Here is a 9,964-nt window from a genome sequence, read left to right as displayed (position 1 = left end):
TCATTATGAGGTTTTGCCATTTTATCTGTTGTACGCTCCTTAATCAAAGTCCCACTAAAGGAACTGACAAAACTCCGTATGAGATATGGAAAGGGAAAGTCCCGAATCTGCGATACATGAAAGTATGGGGCTGTGATGCTTATGTCAAGAGCAAGTCTGACAATAAGCTTGCACCTCGTTCTGAAAAATGTATTTTTGTAGGCTACCCTAAGGAAACTTGTGGATATTACTTCTACAATAGTAGCGAGAACAAAGTGTTTGTGGCTCGTGAAGTTGTCTTTCTAGAAAAAGAGTTTATTTCTAGAAGACAGAGTGGGAGAAAATTTGAACTTGATGAAGTTCAAGAGCCACAAACTGATATGACAATACAGAAAGATGTTCCTTCTACGTCTTAATCGGTTATTATTCCTTCTGAACCTAGGAGGTCAGAGAGGGTTAGTCGTCAGCCTGATAGATACCTTGGTGTCATCGAGGAAGATGGTGACTATGAGGTTTTACTTTTGGAAAGTGATGAACCCAAGACCTACAAAGCAGCTATTATGAGTTCTTACTCTAAGCTATGGCTCGAGGCCATGCAATCCGAAATGGATTCCATGTACGATAATCAGGTATGGGACCTGGTTGACTTACCTAAAGATGTTTGACCTCTTCAGTGTAAGTGGATATTCAAGATTAAAATCGGCATGGATGGACATAAAGATGTCTACAAAGCTAGATTGGTGGCAAAAGGTTTCACCCAGGTTCATGGTTTACACTATGATGAAACTTTTTCACCAGTTGCTATGCTTAGATCTGTTCGGATAATGTTTGCGATTGTTGCATTTCATGATTATGAGATATGGCAAATAGATGTCAAAACCGCTTTCTTGAATGGGTTTCTGGAAGAGGAAGTGTTCATGACACAACCTGAGGGTTTTGTGGATCCTAAAAATCCTAACAAATTATGAAAACTTAAGAGATCCATTTATGGTCTTAAGCAAGCGTCAAGGAGTTGGAATCATCGTTTTGATCATGTTATTAAACAGAATGGTTTTTCTCGAAGTGTTGAGGAACCATGTTTATACATGAAGTTTAGTGGGAGTAAAGTTGTTTTCTTACTTCTTTATTCGGACGACATATTACTCATTAGGAATGACGTAGATATGCTTGCATCTGTCAAGAAGTGGTTAGGAAATCACTTCCAAATGAAATATTTGGGCGAAGCTCAGCGCATCTTGGGTATCCGGATCTATAGGGATAGATCTAAAAGGATATTAGCATTGAGTCAAGAAGCCTATATCGATAAGATTCTTAACCGATTCAATATGAAAACTCCAAGAGAGGTTTTCTATCTATGGGCAGTGGGATCACTTTGAGTAAGTTACAGTGTCCTACTGAGCCTAAGGATATTGAATGCATAAAATCAATTCCCTATGTTTCCGCTGTTGGACCGATCATGTATGCTATGATGTGTTCTCGTCCTGACGTCTCGTATGCTTTGAGTATGACGAGTCGTTTTCAGAAAACTCTAGGTGAGAGTCACTGGATAGCCGTCAAGAATATTCTAAAGTACTTGAGAAGGACTAAAGATTCATTCTTAGTGTTTGGAGGAGAATCTGAATTACATATAAGAGGTTATACGGATGCCAGTTTCCAAACCGATAGGGATGATTTAAAATCCCAGGCTGGTTTTGTTTTTTTGTTGAACGGAGGGGCGATTTGTTGGAGAAGTTTTAAAGAGTCCGTGTCTGCTGATTCTACAATGGAAGCTGAGTACATTGCAGCCTCTGAAGCTGCAAAGGAGGCTGTTTGGATTAGGCAATTTTTAGAGGGACTGAAAGTAGTTCCTACCGCCGAGGATCCTATCACTTTGTATTGTGATAACAGCGGGGCTATTTTTCAAGCAAAAGAGCCCAAGTCTAGTAATAAGACTAGACACGTACTTAGGAAATTTCATGTAATTAGAGATTTAATCGAAAGGAAGGAAATTACAGTTTGTAAGGTTGGGACAGCTGACAACATCACTGATCCTTTAACCAAACCTTTGTCTCAAGCCAAACATGATAGTCATGCAGTTTTGATGGGATTGAGACGAATGCCAGAACTGTTGTAAATTATATGATATGTAATAATTAAGATATTGTATTTATTATTTCATATATGATAATTACATTTATCGTTGCATTCAGTTTTATATCTGAATTTTTATATACTTTGTTTTATCCAAATAGATTGTAGTGACAAAGTCGAACTCTATTAAAGTGAACTGGATTAACATTGTATTTTGTCCCTAGTTACTTAATGAGGTGACGTCTCAGAGTGACTAGATTGTAAGGCGATAGATGACAGGTTCGACTGTCATATGGTCATAATGATGACTGGTCGGTTACATAGGCAGATTGTGAGACGATTTGTCGGACATTAACCGTTTATAGAGTCCTTTTGTTGCTGGGTCGTAGCGAGGATTTCTATATATTCCTACGAGTCAATTCTTTAGACTGGTGACTATTTGTCTGAGTTGGTGCGGTTTTCCGGTGACTTTGGTTTTTGTTCTAGGTCGCACCGTAAAAGGAGGCCGATGAGCATTTACCGGGTCATTGTGATTTGTATTGAACGAAGAAGATAGGTCAACGGGATTGTCCATTTATGTCATATTTTATCTCAAGGCCACTCGAGGAGAGGTGACTGAAAATGCGTGGCCACGCTCGGATGAGATCTATAGTAGATTATCCGGTCGACGATCATTCTCTCGATCGAGGAAACCACTTTATGATATGATCACGTGCAAGAACGACCTGAAAGACATCTTGCATTGAGTGGGAGATATTATTGGACAAGAGAATTGGTAACGCACACTTGTGTCGGACAAGTGGGAGATTGTTAGAGTAGTGTCCTCCACAATAAGTGCGTTTACACATTAAATCTCGTAAAAGGAATATCAGGGATTTATCTTTTTATTTGTCAGCTGGTCATCGTTAATCGGTAATGATTGGCTGACTAGAGTTTGACATTACTGTCGTGTGACGGCGTTGATCAGCTGATCCCTTTAAGTCACACCTATAGGATGAAGCCCAAATAGAATGAATTAATTGTTTGATGAGAACGAGATAATTAATTTCTTGTATTATTTGACTTAGTCACGTAAAAGTATTATTTGATGACGGGTTACGAACTCGGGCAGGGAAGATTTATTATTTAATTATGTGATATTTAAGTAATAAATTAATAATTTAGAATTTATTAATTAATGTTTAATTAATTAATTTTATGCGATATGTGTATATGTTTTGAGGTGGAATTAATTAGCTATTTATATTTTACAAGAGGTTGTAAAATTAGCTAATTGGGATAATATTGACACATTGTATGTTGATAAAATGGTCTTATGATTACTTAATAGTTAAGTAGTCATTGGTAGTTAATTTATATTATTTAAGTGTTAAATAATCAAATTAATATTTAATTATGTCAGATAATTAAATATAAGACTTGTAAGTATTTGTGGGGCAAATGTCGAAAATCGAAATGGATCCGGAGGGGACCATTTGGACAGATTTTTATACACTAGCATTTGTATGTGAATTGTATACATTTGCATGCCTATATATGCCTAAGTCCTTCCATCATTTCTAAGGTTGGAAATTTGAAGAAAAATTGGTCTTTGTGTGCTTGTTGTGGATGGTTCATATACACCATCAATAGACCATATTTTTCTTCCTATTTTGTTCATCCTTTTACAATGAACACATATAAAAGTAAACTAATAATATTATCAAGGTAATAATATTAATTAGTACATCAAATATACAAATATTCAAGGTTACTACTACATTTACCTTGTTAGTATTTTAGTAGTATTTTGGGTTTATCTTGGGTGCCACCTTAGGAGATTACCTACTTTGGTAATTAAGGTGTTGGAGGATCATCCTTATTTCATTAGCACAAGAACAACATCAAGGAAGGAGTCCTTGAGTTGTGCCCATTTTGCCTTATAACAATGTAAGGAATTTTTGTCTTAAGATGGTTTAATACCATCTCTTTTATATTTTGCTTTGCATGCATGTAGATTTAGACCACCTAAAATTAATTTGTAATTTTGATATCATAAGATGAGTATTAATTTGGTCTAAATAACTAATAACAAGGACATGCCAGAGATCGACAGGGACATCGCTGAACATCGCCTTCCAATTAAGCCAGGATTCAAACCCGTGAAACAGAAGCTTCGTCGGATGAAGACAGAGTGGCCTCTTAAGATTAAAGAAGAAGTCGATAAGAAATTCAAAGTCGGATTCATCAAAGTTTCCGAGTATTCAGACTGGGTGGCTAACATAGTCCTTGTGCCTCAAAAGGATGGGCGAATCCGGGTTTGTGTTGATTTCAGAGACTTGAACAAAGCGAGTCCTAAAGACGACTTTCCTCTACCACACATCGATATATTGGTAGATAATACAGCAGATCACGCGTTGTTATCCTTCATGGACGGGTATGCAGGGTATAACCAAATCAAAATGGCCAGAGAAGATATGCACAAGACAGCCTTCGTCACTCAGTGGGGCACATACTGCTATATTGTTATGCCATTCGGGCTAATCAATGCTGGGGCTACATACCAACGCACTGCGACTACTTTGCTACATGACATGATGCATAAAGAAGTGGAGGTGTAAGTAGATGACATGATCATCAAATCTAAGGATAGGAAAGGGCACATCGACAACCTTCGCAAATTCTTCCTCAGGTTGCGCAAGTACAACATGAGGCTCAATCCTCAAAAATATGCATTCGGAGTAACGTCAGGCAAGCTTCTGGGATACGTCGTCAGCCAGAGGGGAATAGAAATTGATCCATCCAAAATCAAGGCCTTAATCGAGATGCCACAACCCCAAACAGAGAAGGAGGTTAGGGGATTTCTGGGCAAAGTGCAGTACATAAGCCGATTCATATCGAAACTCACGATGATTTGCGAGCCTATCCTCAAAAAGCTCAAGAAAACGGACCATACCATATGGAACGATGACTGTCAAAAGGCATTTGACAGGATAAAGGAGATATTTGCCAAGCCACCAGTGCTAATGCCTCCCCAACTATATCAACCTCTTGGTTTATACCACACAGTCACCGAAACAACCATGGGGCTATGCTCGCGCCGACTGTTGGAAAAGAAGAGAAAGCTATCTACTACCTTAGTAAGAAATTCATGGAGTACGAGATTAAGTATACACCTCTCGAGAAGACATGCCTTGCTCTTGTGTGGGCAACAAAGAAGCTACGCCATTACATGCTTAGCTACTCGGTCAAAGTGTATTCCAAAATGGATCCCGTCAAATACCTCTTCTAGAAACCCGTCCTCAATGGACGCTTGGCAAGATGGGCCTTAATGCTCTCAAAATTCAATCTCAAATACGTACCTTTGAAAGTCATAAAGGGACGTGACGTGGCTGAATTCTTCCCAGATAATCCTATCGACGATACGCAGGCAATAGACATGTGGTCGTTTCCAGATAAGGATATTTTAAAAACCAATACAGATTCTTGGGATCTTTACTTTGATGGGGCATCTAATTTGAGAGGATTCAGAATAAGAGTGTTGCTCATTTATCCTGAAGGCGAGCATACACCACTTTCTATCAAACTCAACTTCGAGGTGACAAATAATGCAGCAGAGTACGAAGCTTGCCTCATTGGTCTATAAGCAGCAGTAAGTTTAGGCATTAAGAACCTTCGAGTTCATGGGGACTCATCCTTGATCATTAACCAAATCACTGGATCCTGGAAAATCCGAAGTGAAAGTCTAGCACCCCTTGGTGTCTTCTTGCGTTGCCTTGATCATTCACAGGCACGGAAAATAATAGAAGAAGTTCACGACGGAGAATGCGGTCCTCACATGAGTGGCCCCATGATGGCAAAGAAAATTACGCGTCCAGGGTATTACTGGACGACAATGGAGTCAGATTGCATCAAATACGCCAGGCATTGTCACAACTGCCAGATCTTCGGGAATGTGCAACATGTCCCTCCTTCAATGCTATATACCATGACATCTCCTTGGCCATTTTCTGCTTGGGGAATAGACATCATCGGGAATATCACTCCAACTGGGACAGAAGTCCATTGTTTCATCTTAGTAGCACTACGCCTAATAAGACCTTCAATAACGGTCAGATAACGCAATTACCGTTATTAAATAGAAACACAGAACCGTTATTGTAACGACTGTTGGTAAATATATACCACGGTTGTATACAAACACGCGACCGTTATATAAAATCAATAACGGATTTATAATACCGTTATCACAACTCAAGAACCGTTATAAAACTGTTGTTAAATATGTTTATGGCAACGGGTATACTTTTAAGAAACCGTTATTAAATATTAAGAACGGTTTCAAACCTGTTGTCCTAGTTTACTATTGACAACGGTTTAGTGGTTCCAAAACCGTTGTTAAATATTATATATGATAACGGTTCATTTCGTTATCTTATTTAATTAAATGTTAAAATTTAACAACGGTTTTATTGCGTGCTAAACCGTTGTTATATTTATCAATTGATGAAACTTTGACAACGGTTCTTCTTAAATAAATCGTTGTTAACATTTTGAACTATTCTCGACGTCAATAATTATTTTACAGAGCTATTCTCGACGTCAAACCCGACTGATGACGAGACCATCTTCCAGGGCTTGGAGACGAGAGTGACGGACCCCATGAACGATATGCTGTAGCATGACTATTGTGATGATGAGGTTATCGAGGCTCTTAACCAAATGCATCCATTAAAGGCTCCGGGTCCAGACGGTATGAATCTTCTTTTTTATCAATCTTACTGGAATACGATTGGGCCAACGGTCATTGGGACGGTCCTTGCTGTTCTTCGTGGCGAGCTATCACCGAGGGATATTAATAAAACTAATATTGTTTTGATCCCAAAGAAAAAAGCTCCGGATAAAATTCGTGACTTCCGGCCTATTAGTCTTTGCAATGTGGTTTATAAATTAGTCTCGAATGTGTTGGCAAATAGACTGAAGCAATTTTTGGGTGACATCGTCTCAGTTAATCAAAGTGCTTTTACTCCGGGAAGGGCTATTACTGATAATATTATGATAGCTTTTGAGATCTTTCATCACATGATGAACTCGAAGGGAACAAAGGGGTACATGGCTATAAAGCTTGATATGGCAAAGGCATATGACCGCGTTGAATGGAGATTCTTGCAGCGTGTTCTTGTTGCTTTCGGTTTGGATAGAGGGTGGGTAAACAGAGTGATGGCGTGCATGACGACGGTGTCTTTTTCGGTTCTAATTAATAGGCACCCGTCAAGAGAGTTTAGGCCATCGAGAGGACTACGACAAGGCGACCCATTATCTCCGTATCTCTTTATATTGTGTGCTGAAATTCTTTCTCATCAACTGCGGCGAGCGACGGAGATAGGAGCTTTACATGGGGTGCGTATCTCGGCGGGTGCACCACCTATTTCTCACCTTTTATTCGCCGACGATAGCCTATTTTTTGTGAAAGCTACAGGGGAGGAAGCAGATGTGGTCTCAGCTATTCTCAGGCGATATGAGCAGGCATCGGGTCAGCTGGTAAACCTTGATAAAACTACGGTCTCTTTTAGCAAAGGGGTGCCGAGGGATAGGAGGAGTTGGATTGCTAGTAGAATAGGGATAGTTGAGGTGGAGGAGTAACATCGTTATTTGGGACTTTCTACGGTGGTGGGCCGCTCTAAAAAAGTTTTAACATATATCATCCGGGATAAACTAAGTAAACGGCTTCAGGGATGGCGCGGGAAAATCTTGTCTAGGGCTGGTAATGAGGTTCTATTAAAGGCTGTGGCCAATTCACTCCCTACCTACGTTATGAGTGTGTTTAAAATTCCTGCAAATTTCTGTGATGAGCTACGTTCAATGATGTCGCACTTCTGGTGGAACCATGAGGAAGGCAAGAGAGGTATAAGTTGGGTCACGTGGAAGAAGCTTTGTCAACCCAAGGGAATGGGGGGAATGGGGTTTCGGGATTTTAAGCTGTTTAATCTTGCTCTTCTTGGTAAGCAAGCATGGAGGCTAACCACAGAGGCTGGCAGTTTGTGGGAGCAAGTGATGCGGGCTAGATACTATCCAAATGGTGATTTTATGATGGCTACTCTAGGACACAATCCGAGTTACATATGGCGTGGTCTAGTTGAAGCTCGAATGGTCCTGGATAGAGGTATGCGAAGGAGGATTGGGGACGGCATTTCGACAAAGGTTTGGCGAGATGCGTGGTTACCTGGGACCCATACGGGACGAGTTATCTCCCCGTGTGCGGCTGGTAATGAGGAGATGTTTGTGTCGGAGCTGCTGACCGCGGGCAATGGCTGGGACATGGAGCTGATAACAAGTGTTTTTTTGCCATTTGAGATGGACCGTATTGTTAATATTCGTGTGAGCTAACATCGGCCTAGCGATATATAGTATTGGAGGATGGAAAAAGACGGCGTGTACACAGTGAAATCTGCCTAAAAGCTTCTCGCTGGGGGGGATGGTGTGGACATGAGTGGTGCCTCTGACCGGAGCAGAGAGATCTGCCTTTGGAAGCGGTTATGGCAAGTCCCGGTTTGGCCCCGAGTAAAGCTGTTCTCTTGGCAACTGTGCAGTGAAGCATTAGCAACATGAGCGAACATTGCAACTCGTGTTCGAGGTAAGAATTCTTTTTTTTTTCTTTATGAAATTCTTATTTTGAATCAAGCTTGCATTTGTTTAAAGATTGTTGGGTTGCACAGAAAGTGTGGGAGGGGCTCGGGTTGGAGGGTGAGGAGGGAGAAGGAGGGGGCTGTATTAGCGACTGGGTGGAGGAATGGTGGAGGGAGCTTGGGGTGAGGGAGCATAGTGTGTTTATGGTTGGATGCTGGGCCTTATGGGAACATCGGAATAATGTAATTTTCGAGAGCAGTGAGGTCGATCCTTGGGTGGTTATAAGAAGGGTGGGTGATGTGGTGGCTGAAATGGAAGGGAGTGCGTACGAGGTGATCAAGGGACGTAGGAGGAAGGATATGGGGTCGGGGTCTGATGGGCCGAGGGGGTGGGAACCTGCTCCTAGGGGTTTCGTAAAAGTAAACGTCGATGCCGGGGTGAAGGAGGATGAGGGGGTAAGTCTAGGCCTGGTGTGTCGGGGTGAGATGGGTGACGTGTTGTGGGGTGTCTTTACAGTGCAGGACCAAGTTTTGGAGCCACATGTCGCGGAAGCAGTCGCTATTCTTGAAGGCCTGAAGGAAGCTTTACGCACGGGCTACAGGGATGTGGTTCTCGAGAGCGATTGTTTACAGGTTGTGGAAGCGCTCAAGAAGAAATTATCTGGACGAAGTTGCTTTATGTTAGTTATAGAGGAAATCTTGCTTCTTTGTAATTCCTTTAATACTGTTCTTTGGTCTTTCTCTAGCCGTGTGAACAATACTGTTGCTCACGCTTTAGCGCATATTTACCCTAGAAATACTGGTAGAATGGAGTGGTCGGAAACACTACCTCCGTCCGCGAACGATGCTATATTGTTTGATTTATCGTTATTAAAGTAAGCCCTCGGGTTTTTTTCTCAAAAAAAAAAAATAGATATAATACATGGAAGTATACAAAATTGAACTCAATTTACGTCTGAAATAGTTTTTAAGTCACACTAACCCGTATCGGAATGGTGTAAAGTTTTCCGTTGATAACCTTCCACATGGACTGACAAACGTAAAAGGCGCATTATTTGTCGTCTGGTGCTTTAGGAGACTATTATATAAATCACACACAAATCAGCTGAATTAGATAATCAACCTCTCGCATAAACATTAATTAAATGATACGAGTAATTATTAAGAATACACTTACTATTGGCGTGATAAAATTGGGATCAGTGTTGTTTTCATATTTCCCAAGTGGACATAATTTTTTTTTTGCTTCAAAAACACTAATTCATAAATATACACACATGTCATTATTATTTGCATATATACGGCTCAAG

At 40.6% G+C, this 9,964-nt stretch overlaps 1 protein-coding gene across 1 annotated transcript; it reads left to right on the top strand.

The window, feature by feature from the left end:
• The first annotated feature begins 7,842 nt into the window (after positions 1-7,842).
• Positions 7,843-9,533, top strand: LOC141617506 (uncharacterized). The gene is made up of 2 exons (XM_074434705.1): positions 7,843-8,406; positions 8,745-9,533. Exons 1-2 carry the CDS (start codon positions 7,843-7,845, stop codon positions 9,531-9,533), a joined length of 1,353 nt encoding a protein of 450 aa, XP_074290806.1.
• The last annotated feature ends 431 nt before the right edge of the window (positions 9,534-9,964 follow it).

Source organism: Silene latifolia, chromosome X (genome assembly GCF_048544455.1).
Source record: "Silene latifolia isolate original U9 population chromosome X, ASM4854445v1, whole genome shotgun sequence".
Lineage (NCBI taxonomy): Eukaryota > Viridiplantae > Streptophyta > Magnoliopsida > Caryophyllales > Caryophyllaceae > Silene > Silene latifolia.
This window is presented reverse-complemented; position numbering and strand designations above follow the sequence as displayed.

Bases quoted from the DNA above. Each gene is read 5' to 3' on its own strand.
- LOC141617506 (XM_074434705.1), top strand. From the start codon at position 7,843: ATGAGTGTGTTTAAAATTCCTGCAAATTTCTGTGATGAGCTACGTTCA. The intron at 8,407-8,744 runs GTGAGCTAACAT...TGGGTTGCACAG, and splicing joins ACCGTATTGTTAATATTCGT to AAAGTGTGGGAGGGGCTCGG.